Source organism: Anabrus simplex, chromosome 1 (genome assembly GCF_040414725.1).
Source record: "Anabrus simplex isolate iqAnaSimp1 chromosome 1, ASM4041472v1, whole genome shotgun sequence".
Taxonomy (NCBI): domain Eukaryota; kingdom Metazoa; phylum Arthropoda; class Insecta; order Orthoptera; family Tettigoniidae; genus Anabrus; species Anabrus simplex.
In genome coordinates this window covers 630,823,129-630,847,917 of record NC_090265.1, presented here as the reverse complement: position 1 = coordinate 630,847,917, position 24,789 = coordinate 630,823,129, and the positions used below count along the sequence as shown (strand labels likewise).

General features: G+C 37.9%; 2 protein-coding genes across 6 annotated transcripts in view; one reads left to right on the top strand and one right to left on the bottom strand.

The window, feature by feature from the left end:
- LOC136857228 (1-acyl-sn-glycerol-3-phosphate acyltransferase gamma) overlaps window positions 1-24,789 on the top strand; it is a 128,598-nt gene that overhangs the window by 99,187 nt on the left and 4,622 nt on the right. For all 5 annotated transcript variants that reach the window (XM_067135707.2, XM_067135703.2, XM_067135705.2 and 2 more), the window contains exon 7: window positions 3,215-3,434. In XM_067135707.2, the coding sequence (XP_066991808.2) occupies window positions 3,215-3,434 (220 nt within the window). The remainder of the gene's footprint in view (window positions 1-3,214; window positions 3,435-24,789) is intronic.
- On the bottom strand, window positions 15,997-23,320 carry LOC137500362 (uncharacterized). Its single transcript, XM_068227142.1, has 4 exons — window positions 23,209-23,320; window positions 22,977-23,108; window positions 16,234-16,445; window positions 15,997-16,144 (listed from the first exon to the last, which is right to left on the bottom strand). The coding sequence occupies exons 1-4, from the start codon at window positions 23,276-23,278 to the stop codon at window positions 16,034-16,036; spliced, it is 525 nt and encodes a 174-aa protein (XP_068083243.1). The 5' UTR covers window positions 23,279-23,320; the 3' UTR covers window positions 15,997-16,033.

Below are 24,789 nucleotides of genomic sequence, written 5' to 3'. Positions count from 1 at the left end.
ATTATCACTCCTAATATTGAAATCGCCAAACAATAACAGTTTGTCCTTAAGTGGTACTTCATGAAGGGAATAATATACTGTACATTCAGTTCTCAACCAACAGCATGCACGATTTTGTTATTGTTAGGATTGATGCTGTATTTGAAAAAAGTGTTGATATGATTTTATAGTAGTAATTAATGAGATATTCAATTCCAAATCCATGCAAGTGTATAAAAGTTCTGAACTACATATAAAAAATATATATATTTAAAAATATGTATATATATTGCTTGTGTTCATTGTTAGGCAAAGATCGACCTATCGTGGTTCAATGAATGAGTCAATGTCTATCTTTTTAACAAGACCCTTGCAATTGATTGTGAGATTACCATTGTCCACCCACACTTTCTTTGTGTACAGCTAACTTCATTTAATTTAATAAATTGTAACGAGAACAAATCCTGGGATGTGTTGTGTGTATTTATCTAGTCCTATGGAATGAGATTTATAATGTGCAATTTGTCTCCACAATCAGAGAGAGGTGAAATATGACAATCTGCAGTCAGCATACACTATGTGTCCAAATACAAATACAGTATACTGAAAATTCCTCTCAGTGTAGAATTACATATTAGATAACTCTATCATATTCCATATTGTGAATTAGTACACCTGTAGGATGATCCCTTTATCTTCACACGTCACTTGCATAGTCTGGGTTACCTTCAAGAATGAACATCTGTCCAACCATAATAGAATACAGTAAAACCTCATTAAGACATTTCTGCAAGGGCAATGAAACAGAACGTGGTAGGTGAGAAGACGTACTATTGAATATGCAAATAAAAACTATCCAACAGGGAAATGGAAACGCAATGTTTTTCCGCATGCATGCATTTTGCGTAGTGTGTGTACGGGTACAGTGAAATATATAGGTTATCTACCCTTTTTAAAGATGAGAGTATTAAGACATGAAAGAGATGAGAGAACAAACACAAAAACCTTTTTTCAGTGGGCCTTATTAAATAAGTGTACTAAAAGGTGTGTAAAACACCAGACTACAAATATGAAAACATTTGCACTGGTGCCCATAAAAGTATCAGCCTATTATTGCAGATCAGTCATTCTGAAACAAATGTCAGCTGAAACCTTATATTTTGGACCAGTAGGTTCTTAAGCATTGTTTTCTGGTCACACTGTTTGACAACGAATCATTTGAAGGTTAAAGTCGGCCATGTCCGAGAGAATGACAGACTGCCACCTTGAATGAGATAACACTTTGATCGACTAGAGTCAAAACTTGAGGTGCAAGTTTCAATAAATGCGCCACCGCTAAAACATGCGGATGCCTGTCCACTTCCTGGATTTTAATTTTGTCTTCATTAGTAAGCAATGTCAGAATCTGTAATTGGGCTACCACAAGACAAATATGAACCACACTAATCAACTTCACACGATTATGTTCGTAATCCGTAAGTAGGCTATCTTCTTTCTTTGTCACCTCATCCCGAAGGCTGGTGGGCAAATATTCACTACCCTTAACTGTATCACTCATCAGAATTAATTTCTAACTTCCGAATGGAATCTTAAATACAAACGCAAACAGGCTTACTGGGTTATTCAGCAATATCACTAAAAACTGGCAATCATAACTGATCTTTTTTTTTAAAGGCTAACAGCTTGCTCCCCGAAGTTGTATTTTACCCTGTAAAGTTCAGAAATTCAAGGCCTTTTCCTGTTTTCATGCAACTTTCACCAACCTGCCTCCTGTGATGAGGGCTTTTATCTGTGTTGGAAATCATGTTCCTTTCACAAGGGATGACAAAGAACATTTTCAGGGCTATGAAAAATGTGATCGTACTAAGCGGTAAAGCAAAAATTTGTGAAGCAAGGTATTTTTATGTAGATTAAATATGGCATAAATCGGGACTTCAAATTTAGTATGTGCTAAGCAAGAAAATTTTGTAATGAGGAACACACTGAGGTTTCACTGTGTCACAGGTACAAATGATCTCCATAGATACACAAACATTGCATGACTCAATTGCACTGTATACTACATTAATAACATGGAATACACCCATGTATCACAATAAAGAAAACATTTTGCAAACTATATCCACATCTCGCTTATCCACATACAATCATACTTATTGTTAATATTGAAGACTCATACATAATCGTAATCAAATTACCTCTGCATAATTCATGACATATTTTGAAGACACTAATATCTCGTCATTAATTCTCATATATCTGTATTATCGTAGATCCCTTATTTTCACAAAGAATTGTCTTTGTGCATTATTCATAAATTCCATTCTATAACAAATCTGCATGAGTGCCTTGTGAAGACATTCTAAATTTTCTCTCTGACATATTGAAGATCCCTACTTCTTTAGTACATGTACTCTAATCCATGTAAATTAAATTCAGAAAATCATTCCTATCCAGTATTATTTCTTTATGAAGACTATATTCCATGATAAGAAGACTACATTATCCAAATTCCTGAAATTCACACTGAAATAGTAAATAACATCATTTCTAACTGACTGCAAACTTTGAAACTCATTCACACTTTACAGGGATCCCATTACCAGAGATCCGTTGGTAAAAAAATGTTTAATTTAAATTAGACATACACCTAATTATCAGTCAACTCGACCACCACATGATATATCGTGTGACCTCTGTGTTAGCTCCTTGCCTTCACATTTCCATTCACTGTGATGAGAATTCTGCTAACAGCAAATTACATTCCAGGATGAAATGTCACATTACAGACAAGGTAGCAGGGAGGATATCTTGCAGGATTTCATATATTAAAATTTATTTTCTTCACAAGTGAAGGATGATATAAATACGAAGAATAGTTGTGGGTTATTATATAGAACATAGTTGTCAAACCTATGAGACTACCAAATACAAGGCATTAAATGAAGGAAGAAAAAATAAACTGCAGTTAATTTCTGATTTTTTTTATAATCTTCAGAAGTCTGTTGTGCATAATTATCACGAATTATTGGGAGTGCACTATATTTAAATTTTTTTGTTTCTCTAGTACTGTAGAGGTCATTTGTATTTAAACTTTAAAGTTTTGACTTTAAACGAATATTAGTTTAAACCATTTTTATATAATCCTCATTAACATTTGTGTTAGAATTTGTTGAGAGAAGGATATTTGAAATTAAATAATAATTAATTGATTCTTTATAAATTCTCTTTTCAGGACCGGATGTCAGATAGTTTCTACCATACTGGTGACTTCTTTGCGGAGAGTGGTGTGCCACGCTTGGAACCATTTCGCTTGCCACGGCGATATTTCAGCCTGTTAAATACAGCTGGGTGGAGCATAGCAGTCTTAGTACCAATCATGTACTACTTGATCCGGCTGCTTACCTCAGGTTCCACTGTGTACTTCTCGATTGGTGTAGCTATAATAGCAATTTGTAAGTAGTCTTTACATTTTTTCTTAATTTTTAAATTTTAGTAATATACAATACTTAGGACATCAGATAACAGGATCATTGGGAGAAGTATTTGAAAAATTATGGAACAGTAAGATCAACATTAGATGGATTACAGAAATAGAGGAAGATATGAGAGAACTACAGATTAGAAGATTTAAAGAGACAAATAGACCAACATCAACAAACTTTCAAACAAACCAGGTGCAAAGAAATCAACAGATGGACAATGGGACAGCTGATTTCAGGTGAAGAAAGAAAGTTAAGATCTGAAAGAATGAAGAAGTTTTGGCCTGATAGAAAACTGAAGAACCAGTTCTTATGAAATTTTCTTTAGTGGTCCATTGAAGGCCATAAAATGTAAATAAATAAACTTATGTCTGCATACTTCAAAAGACTTCCCAAGAAAGAGAAAACATGGCGCTCTCCTCTGGATAATTTTGGTGAATTTCACCTAGATCGTGTTGCAATCTCACGGAGGAATATTAGAGAAATTATGAATGTACTAGACGTACAGCAAGTAGCTAACCCTTACTCGGACCACTTCTTAACTGCATAAAATATAGTCCTCTTCCATTAAATAAGAGAAGACTAAACAAACAGAAGGTAATAAAGATTGACCATAAAAAGCTATTACAAAATGAATGTGGTTTTCAAGAACTTCTACAAGAAAGAAAAATGGGAACCTGGGAGGAAATCCAGAAAAATATGGTTGATACTGCAAGGAAAATGCCACCATTTCGATGAGCAAGCAAACACAATGGTGGAATGAAGATTGTGATAGATAGAAAGGAACATAACCCGGGCCAAGAACTTGCTGTATGCATGTAAAAGAGCCATTGGGAGGACATGGGGCCTAAGACCATCAATGGCAATGTGGATATACACAATGATCATTAGACCATTGATAGCCTATGCTGCAATCATCTGGTGGCAGAAAGTAAGTCAAGGAAAAATTGGCAGTAGATTGGATAGCCTACAGAGAATGGCATGCATAGCCATAACTAGGGCTATGAGAACTACACCGACAGAAGCCTTGAATACTTTACTAGACCTCCCATCTTTATGCAGTTTCATAAAAGGACAGGCTAGAATGAGTTCATATAGATTGGCACAATCAGAGTGCTGGAATGCACAAAGACCCAATCTAGGACATGGTAAAATTAACAGAGTAATAACAGAGGAAGTTCTACACTTGCCTTCTGATCATATGATATCAAAGTACAACTTAAAAAAAACATTTGAAACCCAGATAATAAAAAAAGAAGACTGGGATATCAACAAATGGAATACTGAAAAAAGAAGATATAGTGTGGTGGACTGATGGCTCAAAGACTGTGGATGGCCCAAGAGGAGGGGTCAATGGGGGAAGACCTGAGATTAATCCAGATGAGCCTGGGCAGACACACTACAGTCTTTCAAGCTGAAATGATAGCTATCACAACATGTCTTGAAGAAAATCTGAAAATGAACCATAGGAATAAGAAAATTTTCATTTTTACGGACAGCCAAGCAGCCATTAAAGCACTAGAGGCAGTCCACATAATATCCAGAATTGTCTGGTATTGCCACTCACTTCTCCTGAAGCTCTCAAAGTACATTGTCAAAATATGGGTACCAGGGCATGCAGATATAGAAGGAAATGAAAAGGTAGATAAACTGGCCAGGAAAGGGATAGAAACACATTTTGTAGGCCCAGAACCTGTATGCGGGATTTCCTATGAACAAGCTCGATACTACATAGGGAAATGGGTACAAAATAAACAAATGGAAAACTGGAAAAATACTCCAGGATGCAGGCTTGCAAAGGAACTGATAAAAGGACCAAACAAGAAGCATACTAAAGAACTGTTGAAATTCAGCAGAGAAAATATAAGATGGGTAGTAGGAATGTTGACAGGACACTGCCATCTGAAAAAACACCTACATAGAATTGGAGTACTATAATAAGAGACAACATATGTAGGAAATGCAATGAAGAAGAGGAATCGGCTGAACACATACTTTTCGAATGTGAGGCGCTGGGTAGAATCAGACTCTCCAATCTAGGACTACCAAGTGAAGAGAGAGAATAAATCCAAGAAGATCCAATAACAACCTGCAATTTTGTGAAGGGAGCAGGTATATCTAGGTGGGAATGAAGGAAAAACATAGTAGCAAAAGATCTTAGAGGTCAACGCTAATTAGGAACTAATATTTACAGGCCCCATGAAGAAAAGAAGAAACAAGAAGAAGATTGTGATCAGCTATAGATCAAAGAACAGTGGCCTTCAAAGCATGGTATGCTGATAAAACGAAGGATAAATTTGATACTTACAGAGAAGTGCAGAAACAGACAGCTAAAACCTTCAGACAAGCCAAAAGAAACAAATTAATGAAATAAATATGAGGCATTGAATCAGAATTCAAGAAAAACAAGTCAGAACTTTTATAAGACCTTCAGACGGAACTTGAAAGGTTATCAGGCACAAAGCTTAAACTTTCAGAGAAAGGCTGGAGTATTGGTTGTGAGCAACAAAGAAAGCTGTGAGATCCTAGCAAACTATGTTGATGAACTGTTCAACTGTGATGAACCAGGGATAAATGGCCAAAAATTCTTCCAGAACAAAGAAACCAGTTCAGTCCCACCAAACAAAGATGAAATTCGGAAGATAGTCACGGAACTGAAGAACAACAAAACTGGAAGGGATGATTCCATAACAGGAGATACTGAAAAGTGGTGGAGAAATAACCATCCAGGCTTTAGTCCATGAATTGATAAAGATTTGGGAGACTGAAAACATCCCCGATGAGTGGAAAATGGCACTGATTCACCCATTACACAAAAACTGTGAAGAAACAATGTCAGCAATTATCGTGGCATCTGTATTTTACCTATAGCATATAAGATACTCTCAAAAGCCCTTCAGACCAGACTAGTGGATCACCAACTTGGTGAATACCAAGGTGGTTTCAAAAAAGGAAGATCATGCATTGAACAGCTATGGAGTTTGAAAAGAGTCATGTAAAGTTACACCTCTAAGATCTGGTAGTCTTCTCTGTAGATTTCCAGAAAGCATAAGATTCAATTATCAAGCAGACCCCAACTCTCACTCACTCTAAAGTAAAATGCGTGGGTGAATTTTTCAAGGAGATTGAAATTAAAACAGGAGTAAGGCAGGGCAATGGACTATCACTGACTCTGCATGTTGGAGAAGGTTATCTGTGAATGGGAAAAAGAAGTTAACAAAAAAGGTTTAATGAACCAAGTATACATTGGAGGTTCAAAGAACTGTGTCAAGATAAACTGTCTATCTTTTGCTCATGATTTAGTGATCCTTTGTAGAAACACAGATACAGCTGTAGAACAGATAAATCTGACACAAGAAGCTGAAAAGGCTGGGCTTAGGACCACCTTTGAAAAAACAAAGTACTTGACTAATGTCCCTACAGCTCCCCAACAACTAAAGACAAGGTATGGTAAGATTGAAAGAGTTAACAGCTTCAGATATCTCGGTGTGACTGCGGATGGGATCTAATTAAAGAGAAGCTAACAGTAGATGAGATAGGATGGCCGCAGCATTTCGTAGAATACACGTGTACAAGAAAAAGGCAATTTCAATGCAAGCTAAACTCGGACATTACAACACGGTGATTAAACCCGAATGATTCTATGGAATGCCTCAGAGTTACTGGAAAGGCTGGTCTGAAAGAAGGTGTGAAGTTTGAGAAGAAAATCCTTCGAAAGATACTGGGCCCAAAGATCGTGGCTAGACTGGTAGTGGTGGTGGTGATAGTTGTTTTAAGAGGAAGTACAACTAAGCAACCATCCTCTATATAACACTAATCGGAGAAAAAGTGGAAGGGATCTGACACTTCAAAAAATGAAGGTATCGGCCACAGGAAAACAAGGGCCATTAAGGGCATGAAAGTGAGACTCCCTAGGCCTTCAGTACTTTAACACCGTCGGGGTTGAGAAAGAACAAGAGTTGACCAAGGAAGGTTGGATAGGATAGATGAAAGTGAGGAGCCTGGCACAAGTGGAAGCAATGTTAAAACTCAGCTAAGGGCCCCGTGGTCGCCATCCCATGCTTCCAAGTTGAGAGCCCCTGAGGTTCCTTTTAGTCGCCTCTTACGATAGGCAGAGTATTATTCTACCACCCAGTAAAGGTTGCGAGGACGAGAGGAACTATATCATAAAACCGAACAACTGATGGAATCAGTCAAGAAGCGACGACTCAAGTTCTGTGGCCACCTATTTAGAATGGAAGACCAGTGGTTGACTAAGAAAATTTTTACCATACTTGATAATAGACCTAACACGTGATAAGTGGTTCGGGAGGTCAGGAAGGATCTGAAAAAATTGGACTAAGCTGTGAAGACAAAGAACAAAGTACGGACACCGGATCAGTAACTTCAAGGGCTTTCGTGAAGAACAGCAGAAAGGAGACAGGTGTCAGAGAGAGAGAGAGAGAGAGAGAGAGAGAGAGAGTGGGGAGGGGAGAGAATGCAATGATACTAGGCTGCAGAGAAAGCTTCTAAAATGTGTAAATGTTGCTTATTGTGGTTTCTAATGGTCGTAAACATCTTTTAAAAAAAAATTACAAAAATAAATACAAGAATTTTGCTTTAAATTTTATCATATTGGGAAATCATAATTCTACTTTATGTAGGAAACATATTTCAAGTTGAATTGCTTTTCTGAGCTACAATTTAATGTATGTTTACTTTCAGGTGATGAACACTCTCTTATAATTTGTAAGTTCATTCTTATATTAACCTCACGGTGTGGGAAAACTTTCACTACCTGGCTACCCTGTGCTGCGGGAGGAGTAGATCACCGAGCATGCTATGAGTGCAGGCTTTTAGTTAAATGGGCAAAACGGATGAACGGTTCAATAAATTTTACCAAAATTTTCAATTTGTTATTAATGCATAAACACACAAACATAGTAAGTTACTGCAACTACCTAAGATCAATGAAGTGAAGAAATCTTGTAATGCTTTCAAATAGAATAAGGAATGTGACTGAACCAAATGTAAGTGTAGCTAGTTCCTGGTTTTTGAGAAATATGATCTCAATATAGGTTTCTGTACTATGCTCATTAACATGTACAATGCAAAAACTACATATAGTAATCGCCACGTAACGAAATACCCCAGAAAGTAAATATCGCCGCCCGATGCTCTTCTTTTCTCTTTTTTGTAATGGCTGATCACTGCTGCCAACCTGCCTGGTTACATATTAAAATCACCAGACATAACCATAACAAACTAACCTCAATGTAAACACCGATAATAAATGTTTCCCTACCCTAGTAAATTATAAAAGTTAAGATGAAATAAAACAAGATATTCATAATTAAGTCGGCTTCCACGCTCAGTGAGAAATTAAGGAAATAAACACCCTTTCTCACTCAAATTAATGTTACATATATCTGTCTTTATTTTGATATGCATTAGGCGTACCATAACCATATTCTTGAAAAGAGGGGCGTGTTAAACGATGCAATTTGTTTAATAAGTCTTTGCAGTGTGATTTTCGAAAGTCCAATGACTTCCCTTTCTTTTGCGCGAACATTTCCTTCTCTCTTCAATACTGGTAACCAGTAGCCTAAGGAGAGAGATTGGGCATATTTTCAGCCTGCAGGCTGGTTATATCTTCACGGTTATCAGGAAACATATAGGAATACTAATGTGCCAAGCTACGTGAACGGAAATTAGGTCAGCTTTCAAGCTCACTGCAGAATTGAATATTAGTTCTACTATCTACTTCTATCGTTTTCACATACACCGAGGTGCCAGTATTTCGTCCCGCAAGAGTTCTTTATGTACCAGTAGATCTAGACATGAGGCTGGAGTATTTGAGCACTTTCAAATACCGCCGAACTTGAATCCGCCAACCTGAGCTAGTCATACATTCTCTCCTTCACTCGCTTAAATTAATGTTAAACATTTCCTGCCTTTATTCTGATGTATGCATTACTATAACTGCATTCTTAAAGGAAGGGGGGAGGGAATATAGATTGTATAATTCATTGCGATTTCTGCAAGTTCAAGGACTTACCACATAAGACATATGTCCTTCCTTTTAATAATAATGCTAACAGCTTTACATCCCACTAAGAACTTTTACGGTTTTCGGCATTTGGCATTTTAAACATATTTTCAGCTTACAAGTTGGTGTATCTCAAGCTTTCGACATTACGGAAACCAATGTACAGGAGCACTATGAGTCAAACAACATTACCAGATTTTTACATATATATTGGCTTAAATCACATGGAAGACAGGTTGTGATGCAAGAATTGGATAGGAAAGAGGGCTAGGATTTAAAATGTAAATAAGCGTACAGACACAGCACTAGCCTGAAATGAAAATGACGGGCAAAAAAAAACTTCAGACCTGCCGACTGTGGGGTTCGAATACATCACCATCTCCTGAAACCAAGCTCACAGCAATGTGATCAAACTGCACAGCCAGTTCACTCAGTTTCCTATGACGCGTAATAGGCCTACCACATGGGCGACCCACTTATCTGTATATGGATCTTCAATTCTTCAATTATACATGTATGCAAAAACATTATGCACCTTAGTAAGAGGTACTTCCCTAGTTGGTTCTCTGATTGGTGCACGTATAACAAATATGTTTGGGAAGAAATACTTTTATTTTATATTTATTTATATCATAAAGAAGTCATGTTGTCATAGCAAAACGAATATGCAACGAAGAAATGAATCCGAAGAGATAAGCATTATTTACTGCATTAAATATTAGTTTATTTACATGTTAAGCGATATGTAGTAGTAATAATAATAACAACAACAAACGTGTGCAATAAGGAAAAAGGAAATAAATACAAGTAAATATAAATATAATTTACAACATTTAGAGCCATTCCATGGTCACTGAATTACAAAGCAGGGGTATGAATAAACAAACATAATAAACATGAATACTAATATTTAAAAAGCAAAAAGCAAAGTCATCTCCGTACAAACCATGAAAGCCATTGGAAGGGGGGAAGGTGAAGGCTTTTCCACTATCCATGACGTTGGCACTTGGTGGGGTGGGGTGGAGTGGTTAGCTCAACGCATGACCGCCTTTGCCCCCAATAGTTAACTGGTACTCATTTATCATACGCAAAACATTCCTTCCAAATTACGTTAAACCCCTGTCACTCATTATTATTATTATTATTATTATTAATAAATTGCAAATGGGAAATACCCCAGTGGCAACGGTCACTTACAGTAATGTGATAATAAAGTTAACATAATTAACAAACTACAACAAACAAACAAACAAACAAACAAACAAACAACAAGAGTACAAGAAGCAGATATATGGAAGGAAAATATAACAAGAATTACTGCTAGTTTAATATTCTAAATCGAGCAACATCATATACAAATTCACACACAACTTAAGTATTTACAGTGCTTAACAATTTGGCTTACAATATTATAGGTTGACCTTACTACTAGCTTAACATTATAAGTGATAATAAAGTGAAGTTAAACCGTAATTACCCTACAACAACAACATTACAACAAGCAAGAAATACTACCAATTTAACTTTCTAAATCCAGTGTCATTATATACATATTCACACACAACTTAAGTATTTCCAGTACTTAACACTACAAATTACAATACTATAGATTGAACTTACTACTAGCTTAACACTACAAGTGATAATAAAGTTAAATCATACTACCCAACAACTACAACAATTCAAGTACAAAAAGGAATTCCATGGAAAAAAATATTACAAGAAATACTACTAGTCATTCTAAATCCAGCATCATGTACAGTTTCATACACAATTTAATTATTTCTAATACTTGCCACTGTGGCTTACAGAACTACAGATTGAGCTTACTACTAGCTTAACATTACAAGTGATGATAAAATAAAGTTAAAAACATTGTTAATTAACCAAGAACAACAACAATTACAAAAACATGAGTACAGCAAGCACTTCCTTGGAAAGAGAATACCACAAGAAAAAGCCTCCCAGTTTCACAATCAAAACCAAGCAGAAAATCACAAATTCAGTGCCCGTAATTTACAACTTTTACTTTTCATTTTACACAAATGGTCTTCTTAAATGACTCGATACCAGAAGGGAATCTATCAAAGACTGCCGCAGGTAATTTATTCCAATCCCTTATGGTCCTGTTGACGAAGGAAAACTTGCCCACATCCGTATGCTGGTTTCTGGCCCTAATTTTATGCTTATGATAATTTCTCGATAAGTATGAGGGAGGTTCTAACCTATTCCTAATACAACTCCAAGCAGCCCTTCCCGTATAGCTCTTATAAAGACCACACAGGCGAGCTCTAGTTCTTCTAGATTCAAGACTTTCCCAATTAATGGTATTCCTTCTATTCCCAGTTACGAAACGCATCGCTCTTCTTTGAACTTTCTCTAGGGAATTTATTAAACCAACATGCAGATCCATATTCGAGAATGGGTCTTACAAAGTATTTATAAGGTTTATTTAAACCTACTAGGGTGGTGAGCACATAAATAAGAATTCCAATGAAAGTATTTTCCTTCTGGACCTTCATGCCAGACAGATATTTTTTTTTAAACAAATTTTTTTCACTATTATATCATTTATCTATAGAGCGAAATTGCTATGCAGTGTGCGTATCATAGCAATCGAGATGGAATTGGTAATGTACTATGTATCTGTAGAGCCTATATACGACTTTTTACAATTACTTCTAAAGTGAATTTCAGCTGTGTGACAACGCTAAAAAGACTATGGACTTCGAGATTGGCATTCCTGAAGAGGGTTTTCTACACTTTCCCATTTTCACACATTGATTTAAGAGTCTGTATTGACTTGTGACAAAACCACTGTATTCTTCCGAAAACCACTGATAGGGACAGGTTTGGTTGTGATCCACCAAAAACAAATTATAATGACCGGTTAGGTAGTGATCCATCGAAAACCACAGATTGTCGCAGGGTTAGGTTAGGTTCGACAGGATTTGTAATTGAGCGACTATTGTCATTGAAAAAACCGTCGTGATGACTGAAGGCAATAAACATAAAACTGAATCCATTGGTCTACAAAGTTTTCATTCAGTAGATACGCTAGGAACTGGCGAACCAAAACCGTACATACAAAGTTTACAGGAATCAACAAAACAGGATATTAATTCGTGGTACTCACTGTTCTTTAAAGAGAAGAAATATCCAGTCAACAATAGCTGCAGTGAACATGCTTTTTCACTATTATTGTCTGGCCCCATGGCTAAATGGTTAGCGTGCTGGCCTTTGGTCACAGGGTGTGGGTTTGATTCTCGACAGAGTGGGGAATTTGAACCACCGTTGGTTAATTTCTCTGGCACAGGGGCTGGGTGTATGTCGTCTTCATCAACATTTCACTATTATTGTGTAAAATAGAAACTTACTAGTTTTGACAAGTACAGTATGTTCAACAGCGACTCCTGAATGATGACGGGCAGGATGTCCAACCTCACTAATCTATGTTCCAGACTATTTCTACTTAAAAAATTGTATTTGTCCTTTAATGTGATTTTGCAATTTTTGCTGAATATTTATGTGGCTGAAGTGAAGGTGGATACGCTACATGGTCTCCTTTATATAGGAAGAATGTATCGTGGAAATTAAACTCAATTTCGGTTTCATGTACATTACAGTTTCTCTAAGATATATTGATAGTAATTCAGTCATGTACGACGACGATGTATTTCATGGTAAAGACAGCTGCCTCTGTGGATCAGTGGTAGAGTGACGGTCTCCGAATCCCAAGATAGCGGGTTCAAACCCGGCAGAGGTAGTCGGATTTTTGAAGAGCAGAAAAAAGTCCATTCGACACTTCATGTCGTACGATGTCGGCATGTAAAAGATCTCTGGTGACACATTTGGTGTTTACCCGACAAAATTAATTAAATCTCAGCCACAGACGCCCAAGAGAGTTTCGGTTTACTCGGTCTGCCATCTAGTGGGCCTAGAGTATAACGGAACGTCAAAATTGACGAGCGGACAGCCAGATGGCGTCAACTTGAAATGTCTGCACATGGTAGCTGAGGCCATACGATTATTATTATTATTATTATTATTATTATTATTATTATGGTAAAGACTAATTACTTTGCAATGCTATCTATCTTAATGGTAATGTACTATGTACCTCTACTAGTGTAGGCTACTGAGTGCATGATTCGAAGCAGTGTATCGATTCATTCAAGTGTCCGAGTGAATCGATTCACAGGAACGGCAAGCTCACGGCACACAAATCATGCACGATCACGGCTCAGTGAGCCACACGACACACACGGCTCCTTATAGGCACACTGGACACTGGCGGGGAGTCGAGCTTTCGCTGCAGCGAGCCACAGTGAATCATGGCACACTGAAAGAATCGTACGCAGTCACGGATCGGTGAGACACAACACACACACGGTTCATTATCGGTACACTGGACATTGGCGGGGAGCCGAACTTCCTCTGAAGCAATACATCCAGAGTCATGGTACACTGAAAAAATTGTATGCTATAATGGACTCTCGAGCTCAGCTCATTTGAAAATAATACCTATTCGCATTCACTGTCCTCTTCTTACAGGGAGTTTTAAACAATACATGGATTTATTTGCAGTGTTAAAAAGATAGAACACAATTCCAAAGTACCTAGGTTGTAAGTAGGTAGTCAATTAGGTTATTCTAATTACTGTATTAGTTTAATCAATCAGTATCTTTATAACTAGTTGACGTTCGACAATTACTTAAACTCAGCTCTCTAGCCTCCACGCCTGGCTGAGTGGCTCAGACGGTCGAGGCGCTGGCCTTCTGAACTCAACTTGGCAGGGCCGAGCTCAGTGCGGTGGTATTTGAAGGTGCTCAGCCTCGTGTCAGTAGATTTACTGACACATAAAAGAGCTCCTGCAGGACTAAATTCCAGCACCTCGACGTCTCAAAAAAACCCTAAAAGTTGATAGTGGGACATAAAGCCAATAACATTATTATTTAGCCTAGCCTATGACTATGAGTCATGCTCATGACCACTCGAAATTGTCTGTTTTATATTTGGAAGAACCACTCGGTATTCTCTTAGTTTGTATGTCGCATCATTGCACAATACTTCAATAATCGAATCACGAAGTTACCGATGTACGTGGACAATGAGTATGTAAGTAGACTGATGCAATAGCTTAAATAAATTATGTTTAATCAGAAAACCAGTGGGCTACTGTACATCTCCTGTAGCCTATACAAAATATGACGATTTTAAAAAAGCCTCTGCTGATAGAAAAAGACCATTTTCAAAGATGACCGAGTTAGCTGGCCGTGCGTTTAGGGTCGCGTAGCTATGAGCTTGCATTCGGGGAATGGTGGGTTCAAATCCTACCGTCGGCAGCCGTTAAAATGGTTTTAGGTGGTTTCCCATTTTCACACCAGACACATGCTTGTGCTGTACCTTAATTAAGACCACGGCCGCTTCCTTCCCACTTCTAGCCCTTTCCTATCTCTTCTATCCTCTTTGTCGCCATAAGACCTATCTGTGTTGGTGCGACGTAAAGCAAATTGATTTATATTTAATATGTGGGCTACTTATTGTGGACACAGGTATTTTTATATGTAATTCTCTCTCTCTCTCTCTCTCTATATATATATATATATATATAGTATATGTGAGTTGTGACTTTCAGAGAACTGTGGAAAACTATTAGATAATGTATAAAATTTGAGTTATGTCAGTATTTTAACAGGTGTACAATGTTTACATCATGTATTGGTGACAGAGTGCTGTCTCCCTCTCTCTCCCCCCCCCCTCGCCCGCTCCTCCTCACATTGCGCCACAGCAGTTCTAGATAATTCCACTCCGATTGGACACTGATCCCCACCTGCACATCTATACCGCCCTGTAACTTGTAGATACACAATTCCTACAATTTTGAAATGTAACTTCATTATATCAGAAAGGACGGGGCAATCAGAAATGTATTATTTCCCAGCAAAGTTATAACATTCTTAATCTCATGGAATGGCTCTTACAATGGTACAGCTAACTCCTCGGCTTCTCCCCTTTCTTCTTCTTCATCATCTTCATCTTCCTCCTCTGATTCACTGCTTCCATGATGAATGACTAGTTCCTCCACTTCAGGAAGACCTCTCACCTCATTATTGTAGAACTCGACAATCTTCTTCTCAGTGTGTTTCACTTCATTTCTCCACATCTCTGCTGTCACCTATAAGATATATTGAAGTATCACAACCTGACAAGTACATTATAAACTCCACTTGCCTATATCCAATAAATAACATTTCCACTTGGCCTACCTGATCAAGAGATTCTTTCCACACAGCTGTAGCTCTGTCCAATCCGTGACCAGGTCTTGAAGCCACTGTTTTGTTATAATACTGTTTTGCCACAGACCATACAAATTCGATGGCATTGAAAAATGAGTGGTATGGAGGAAGTCGTAAGACAGTATGGCCTTCACTGTGATGCATCTCATCAACAATGTACCTGGTTTTAAAGAAACAGAGAAATATTGTTATGCATACATGAAAGTCAAATACACGAGTGTAAACAACATTATCTAAACTTATGTTTACGTGCTTCTGTACCTCTTTAAGTGACTTCGATTCATATTACACAACCTTTGCAGCTCATCTTTTGTAGCATTTTCTGGTGGAGAAACTCCATTCTGCCTTAACCATGACTGTAAATTAAAGGAAAAATAAAAATTAATTTCTGTAACATCATTAAACATCATTCAGTAGAAGGAAATATTCAATTAAGTATAATTACCACTAATTGATCCTTCCTCCATTTCGTTGTTGGTTGATGCTCAACAAGCTTACAGTGATATGGTGCATTATCCATTACAATAACACAGGGTCCTATATTTCTTAATCCTACGATTAATTGCGTCTTCACCCACATCTGAAATTTCTCGCTGTTCATAGCACCATGGTAATCCTGATTTCTCTTCAAGTTTGTAGCAAATATCAAATCAGCACCTGTAAGAATTTTCAGTTTTAGTATGAAGTTATTTCTTCTAAAAAAAGTATTCCCTAAAAATATGAGATCACCCCTCTTCAAGGATAGGCCTATTAATAAAAAATGTGATTTCTGTTGAATGATACAAAAAGCTGTCTGATTTTAAGTGAAACCAACTACTATGTAGCAAAGTCACCTGATGATGAAGTCAATGAATTACTACTTACACTACTTTATCGTAACATCTCTCATGAATGTATCTCCATTAGTAGGCCTATATCTGGATTAGAAGTCCACGATCACTTGCATTAAAGATATAAGTATAAACACCCATTTCAATACCTTAGAACAAATGTAATTGCTGCGAACACTGAACCTATATCAGGCAGTAAGAAAAAAGAAGCTTGGAAGGTGTTTAACAGTCAGGTATCAAGCACTGATTCAGGTGGAGATTGTCGAATGCAGAATAAACATAATAAATAGGCCTACAATACAAGTAATTTACTGATACAAATATCCAGTAATATTATATGAAAATACACTGAGTAAGTTTTGATTGAAGTACCTCCCTAAGGTTAATCATTGGCCTAAAGTGAATACCTGCAAGTCTTTTTAATAACCAAGAGATCCCTAAACAGTGGAGAAGTCAAAATAAAAAACCACGTACAGAGCTCAATGAGCGGTAAGTTATAATGCCACTTCAGATCTAGTGCCAGTCAATTTCAATCAATCAGTCACCACTGATCTGCACTTAGGACAGTCGCCCAGGTGGAAGATGTAGTTTCAGAGATAGGCCTAATATTTTCTTCAATAATTGCAAAGAATTTGGAAATTTATTGAACATCTCCCTTGGTAAATTACTCCAATCCCTAACTCCCTTCTTAAAAAAAACTAAATATTTGCCCCACTTTTCATCAACTTTATCACTGTACTGTGATCTTACCTACTTTTAAAATACCGCTGAAACGTATTCGTCTACCAATGTCATTCCACACCACCTATCCACCGACAGCTCGGAAGATACCACTTAGGGCCGGTTCTACCACCTACTGGTAAAGGTGCGCGTAATTTGCCCTCCGCGTAAAAGGATGTTTCCGTCCGACCACTCCCAGGTAGCGCTATCGGCAGCATAAATCGTCGTTACCCGGCGCGTAATTTCTCGGCCACTTCGAGGGCCCAATAAGACTTTACCTGCCGGGTAAGTTCTGAGAGCTGAACATTATTAGCTGTATTTCTGGTGATATGCAACTCAAATTAGCTTAGTATACTGAAAAAAGCAGTATACTGTAACAGTGATCGATAATTGTATTGCAGGATTTTGAACATTAATGCTTCCCTTTAGTTGCAACGGTCACACCTGCCTCTCGCATCGGTAGCGCAGGGAACACATTTTATACGTCAAGCTTTCGTAAAGAAACTCTAAAAGGACGTAAAATCAAAATCTATTTAGAAATCATTTCAAATGGGCTTTAATTTTCTACTTTTTCAGTTTTCGGACACGAGATATATATTACTGTATGTATCCTACCTAACCCAAGCGTTTTTGTAGCGTAATGGTTAACACATTCGCTTCGTAATACGAAGTGTGTAGGTTCGAGTCTTTATTATGATGAATCTTTTTTATTTCCATTATTAGCGTTGTGTTAATCTGTATGCTTCTTTTCATACGTTCTTATCACAATATTATGTCTACTAGGAAAATTGCTTTATATGTATGCTACCTATAGCAAGTGATGTTATGATTAACAGCACATAGGACTGTCGCCCAGGTAGCAGATTCCCTATTAGTTGTTTACATAGGCTTGTAAATTATTTCGAAGAAATTGGAAACTATTCCATTCCCGAATTCCTCTTCCTATAAATGGATATTTATCCCGATTAGTTCTTTACATTTACAGTACCTTCCAACTTTATCTTCATAAAGTTAAAAATTAAAATGAAATGCTTTATCAATAAATGGAAGCATCTGGAACTAAACGAGGTCACAGAACTAGTTGCAAATAGAGCATCACGGAGATACTTAATCAATTCACAGAAGCCTGCAGAAGATGTGTGTGTATATATACGTATATGGAAGTGCGTAAAAGAGAGTTAAGAACAACGGCAGGGAACGAAAATACACTTTAAAATGTAAATTAGAAATACGATGAAAACCTGCGTACCTTCTATTACGGAGCGAGGGAAGATGAGGGACAGGGAACTGTTGCTGAGATGCATGGAAGTAGGAGGAAGGGAAAAGGTAGGAAAGGGAACGGTAGAGTAGAGGATAGGAAAAGACAGGTGGAACAGGGTCATGGGAAGGAGAAAAGGGAGGAGGAAGTAGCTTCTGCAGCTATCAGGAAAGATAGGGCTGACCAGGAGGGGAGGGGATCAAATGAGGTGGGTAGGGTTGAGGCTCTGGTCATGGGGGATTCCATCGTTAGACACGTGGGGAAAGTGTGTGGAGGAAAGGGAACCAGGGTAGAATGTTATCCAGGAATTAGGTTGAGGCAGATGTTGAGGAAAGTAGAAGAGAGGGAGGAGGGGAAGGAGAAGGTGGTAGTGTTTCACGTTGGTACCAACAACGTAAGGCAAGCTGATATAAGTACCAACATAGTTGGAGATGTGTGGGATCTGGTAAATGCAGCACGGGTGAAGTTTAAGAAAGCGGAGATTGTTATTAGTGGAATACTGTGTAGGAGGGATACTGACTGGAGGGTGATTGGGGATTTAAATGAGACTATGGAGTGGGTATGTGGGAAACTGGGAGTGAAATTTCTAGATCCTAATGGGTGGGTAGGAGATAGGGATCTGCGCTCGGATGGCCTTCATTTAAACCGCAGTGGTACGTATAAGTTAGGAAATTTGTTTGGAAGGGTAATAGGGAGGTACATTCAGGGAAACGGGATGGCCTAGGGAGCGGTGATAAGGGAACAGGGAACTGGAAATCAAGTAGGGATGACATAAAATTGTTAGTGTTGAACTGTAGAAGTATTGTAAAGAAAGGAATAGAATTAAGCAATTTAATAGATATATATTTACCAGATATTGTAATAGGAGTTGAATCATGGCTGAGAAATGATATAATGGATGCAGAAATTTTCTCACGGCACTGGAGTGTGTATCGTAGAGATAGGATAGGAAAGGTGGGAGGGGGAGTTTTCATTCTTGTGAAAGAAGAATTTGTAAGCTACGAAAAAGTTAAAGATGAGACACATGAAATTCTAGGTGTAAGGCTCATTTCTAAAGATAATAGGCAACTTGATATATTTGGAGTGTACAGATCGGGAAAGGGTAGCACTGATGCGGATTCGGAATTATTTGATAGGATAGTCAGCTATGTGGGAAACGACATGGAAAGAAATGTGATTGTAGCAGGAGATCTGAATTTGCCAGATGTAAATTGGGAAGGAAATGCGAACGACAGGAAGCATGACCAACAAATGGCAAATAAGTTAATATGGGAAGGACAGCTGATTCAGAAAGTGATGGAACCAACCAGAGGGAAAAAATATTTTGGATGTGGTGCTGATAAAACCAGATGAGCTCTATAGGGAAACTGAAGTCATAGATGGTATTAGTGATCATGAAGCTGTTTTTGTGGTAGTTAAAAATAAATGTGATAGAAAGGAAGGTCTTAAAAGTAGGACTGTTAGGCAGTACCATATGGCTGATAAAGCAGGTATGAGGCAGTTTCTAAAAAGTAACTATGATCGGTGGAAAACGATAAATAAAAATGTAAACAGACTCTGGGATGGGTTTAAAGAAATTGTTGAGGAATGCGAAAACAGGTTTGTACCTTTAAGGGTGGTAAGGAATGGTAAAGACCCACCTTATTATAATAGAGAAATAAAGAGACTAAGAAGGAGGTGCAGACTGGAAAGAAATAGAGTTAGAAATGGCTGTGGAAGTAAGGAGAAATTGAAGGAACTTACTAGAAAATTGAATCTAGCAAAGAAGGCAGCTAAGGATAACATGACGGCAAGCATAATTGGAAGTCATACAAATTTTAGTGAAAAATGGAAGGGTATGTATAGGTATTTTAAGGCAGAAACAGGTTCCAAGAAGGACATTCCAGGAATAATTAATGAACAAGGGGAGTGTGTATGTGAGGATCTTCAAAAGGCAGAAGTATTCAGTCAGCAGTATGTAAAGATTGTTGGTTACAAGGATAATGTTGAGATAGAGGAAGAGACTAAGGCCAAAGAAGTAATAAAATTTACATATGATAACAATGACATTTACAATAAGATACAAAAGTTGAAAACTAGAAAAGCGGCTGGAATTGATCAGATTTCTGGGGATATACTAAAGACAATGGGTTGGGATATAGTACCATATCTGAAGTACTTATTTGATTATTGTTTGGCCGAAGGAGCTATACCAGATGAATGGAGAGTTGCTATAGTAGCCCCTGTGTATAAAGGAAAGGGTGATAGACATAAAGCTGAAAATTACAGGCCAGTAAGTTTGACATGCATTGTATGTAAGCTTTGGGAAGGCATTCTTTCTGATTATATTAGACATGTTTGTGAAATTAATAACTGGTTCGATAGAAGGCAATTCGGTTTTAGGAAAGGTTATTCCACTGAAGCTCAACTTGTGGGATTCCAGCAAGATATAGCAGATATCTTGGATTCTGGAGGTCAAATGGACTGTATCGCGATTGACATGTCTAAAGCATTTGATAGGGTGGATCATGGGAGACTACTGGCAAAAATGAGTGCAATTGGACTAGACAAAAGAGTGACTGAATGGGTTGCTATATTTCTAGAAAATAGATCTCAGAGAGTTAGAGTAGGTGAAGCTTTGTCTGACCCTGTAATAGTTGAGAGGGGAGTTCCTCAGGGCAGTGTTATCGGACCTTTGTTTTCTTATATATATAAATGATATGAGTAAAGGAGTGGAATCGGATGTAAGGCTTTTTGCGGATGATGTTATTCTCTATAGAGTGATAAATAAGTTACAAGATTGTGAGCAACTGCAACGTGACCTCGAAAATATTGTGAGATGGACAGCAGACAATGGTATGTTGATAAACGGGGCTAAAAGTCAGGTTGTGAGTTTCACAAATAGGAAAAGTCCTCTCAGTTTTAATTACTGCGTTGATGGGGTGAAAGTTCCTTTCGGGGATCATTGTAAGTATCTAGGTGTTAATATAAGGAAAGATCTTCACTGGGGTAATCACATAAATGGGATTGTAAATAAAGGGTACCGATCTCTGCACATGGTTATGAGGGTGTTTAGGGGTTGTAGTAAGGATGTAAAGGAGAGTGCATATAAGTCTCTGGTAAGACCCCAACTAGAGTATGGTTCCAGTGTATGGGACCCTCACCAGGATTACCTGATTCAAGAACTGGAAAAAATCCAAAGAAAAGCAGCTCGATTTGTTCTGGGTGATTTCCGACAAAAGAGTAGCATTACAAAAATGTTGCAATGTTTGGGTTGGGAAGAATTGAGAGAAAGAAGACGAGCTGCTCGACTAAGTGGTATGTTCCGAGCTGTCAGCGGAGAGATGGCGTGGAATGACATTAGTAGACGAATAGGTTTGAATGGCGTCTATAAAAGTAGGAAAGATCACAATATGAAGATAAAGTTGGAATTCAAGAGGACAAACTGGGGCAAATATTCATTTATAGGAAGGGGAGTTAGGGATTGGAATAACTTACCAAGGGAGATGTTCAATAAAGTTCCAATTTCTTTGAAATCATTTCGGAAAAGGCTAGGAAAGCAACAGATAGGGAATCTGCCACCTGGGCGACTGCCCTAAATGCAGATCAGTATTGATTGATTTGATTGACCAGTCTACTACGAGAATACCCTTCAAAAACGCTGCCTTGCATGACAGGTTATAACTGGCGTAAGAAAATGTAATCTCGAGATTTTAATCCCAATTAGGTATTGATATTGACGATCATAGATTAAAATCACGAAAGCTTGACATGAATCGTTGTCCATAACTCTTATGACTCCGCTTATTAGGCTTTTTGGTGATAATCAGCAGACGCAAGCACAGGGAAATAAGACAATCGAAATGGGTTTCATGCATCTGACGATAGATAGCACCACACTCGAAAGCGAGAAATCGCTGAAAATCAGTCTAGCCAACCTCGTATATCGGTGTCTAGCTCCGGGTAGCTACCTAGCGCTTGCGCAGAGGTGGTTGGACGCAAGCCAAAGTACCAGCCGATTTACACCTCCAGGTAGTTTACCTCCCGGGCAGCTGCCAGCCACTTTACCAGCAGATGGTAGAACCGGCCCTTAGTCCGGCAACTTGTCTCCTTTCACCCAAGTCTTCCCAGCCCAAACCCGACAAAATTTTTGTAACGCTACTCTTTTGTCAGAAATCACCCACAACAAATCGTGCTTCTGTCTTTTGAACTTTTCCAATTCTCAAACCAAGTAATCCCAGTGAGGGTCTCATACACAGGAACTGTACTTAAGTTGGGGTCTTATCAGAGACTTATGTGCCCCCCCTACATCTGTACTACAAACCCTAAATACCCTCATAACTATGTAAAGAGAGATCACCTCACTACAATAAAATGAAGTAAAATAAAGTAAGAACATACCAGGTACAAAGCCATCTTTCGTTCCAGCATGAACAATAACCAGTCTTCCTCCCTCAGACACAGGTCGACGAATTACTCCTTGAACATCATGTCCAGATTTGTGTGGTTTATTCCAGGAGTATGTGGGTGACCCTGAAAGACAAATGCACAATTGAAACCAAAGACACCTGATGAAGATAAATTATTCCAAGATTTTTTTATATAAAATGTAATATATAACATATATATTCACCATTCATAAAAATCCAAGTCTCATCCAAGAAAACAACAGGTTTTGGTTTCTCACTGTCCTTATTACGCATGTATTCCCTCAGAAAACAGGATCTCTTAAAACAAATGTCTTCATTTTCTCTAACATACGCATAGGGATCACCTTTACTCCACACAAACCCCATGGCCTTCAAAATTCTTCTTAATGATGTTTCGGAGCCCTTGTACAAATAAGTGTCATAATTTGCTTTCATGTGGTCGAAAACCTTTCTTACAGTTACGACTTCTCCTGTGGGAAGAAAAAAGAGAGTTACAAGGGACTCAAAAGAGCTGTATGACAATACACGCACAAAACATTTCTGGGAGCTTATCTCACCTGCGTGCCAATTTCTATAAATAATGTTGCAATAGATTCCTTATGAAGTCACCTTACCTTTATGTAATTTATCATAAATAAACCTTGCTATCGCTTCCTTAGAAAAACTGTCTATGCCGGTCACTGGATGTTCACGCTTTCGGCGTTTACCTGGTGTAGAAAATTCAACTCCCTTCTTGAAATTTCCTATTATTTTTCGGACTAAACCGAAACTACACTGTAAGAATACACACACAGAAATATATTACATACACATATACCGTAAGTCAACATGAATACACAAAGGTTAAGTCTACAAACCGTATCGAAGTCGACACAAGACATGGTATAGGCCTAGGCCTACATGATCAGGTTAGGTTAGGTTCAGAATGAAATACTGCTCCATTTCAACTGATTGTCATTATGCCAGAAACTTATCATAGAAACAAGATAAAAACGAACACTTACCCCAGTTAATAATGCAACTCTTGCCATTAGCTTCGTATCACTACGACTGATACCTTCTTTGATCTAACCACTGATGAAGGGAATGGTTGAGATTTCCCGAAACATGTATGGTTTAATAAATAATGTTTCTTTCATTTAATGAGTGTATTGATCAAGGCGGATTTAAATAAACTATTATAAATAGTTATATTGTACATTGATACCTTCTTCGTCGTCTTCTTGTTTCAATTGCTCGTAGCAATGTACAACCATTTCTTGACCTGATGCTTGTAAAGGACGTAACCTTGGTTTCCTTTTCGGAGGAGTTTTTGCAGATTTTTCTTCCTTCTTAGACATCCCAATCGAATTCTGTTCGTATAAGTATGGGATGAAATAGGAACGTAATTAATAAAATGATGTGATCATCATTTCACACAAACTATGTTATTAAATACATTATCCGAACATGCCACAATTCTACTTACCTGGTATTAGCCAAATAGATTTACAATCCCACAGAGAAAGAAAATATGCTTTAAATATTCTCGCAAATGTATCGCTAGTGACTTTAAAGGCAATGTGGTGGCAACACGCAATTCACGCTAGAACAGTGACTGAACGTTGCCAACGTCCCAGATTAACGGTAACAGTAAGACGTCGTATCGGCAAGTAGGGTCCCTAAACTGTATGGTTACCGACACTGAAAAAGACCCAACAGCAAGAAAAGTACCTATAAATCAATACCTTGATATTACAGGGGAGAAAGGGTAAGGTTGCACCCGTAGGGTACGTCCTTACACG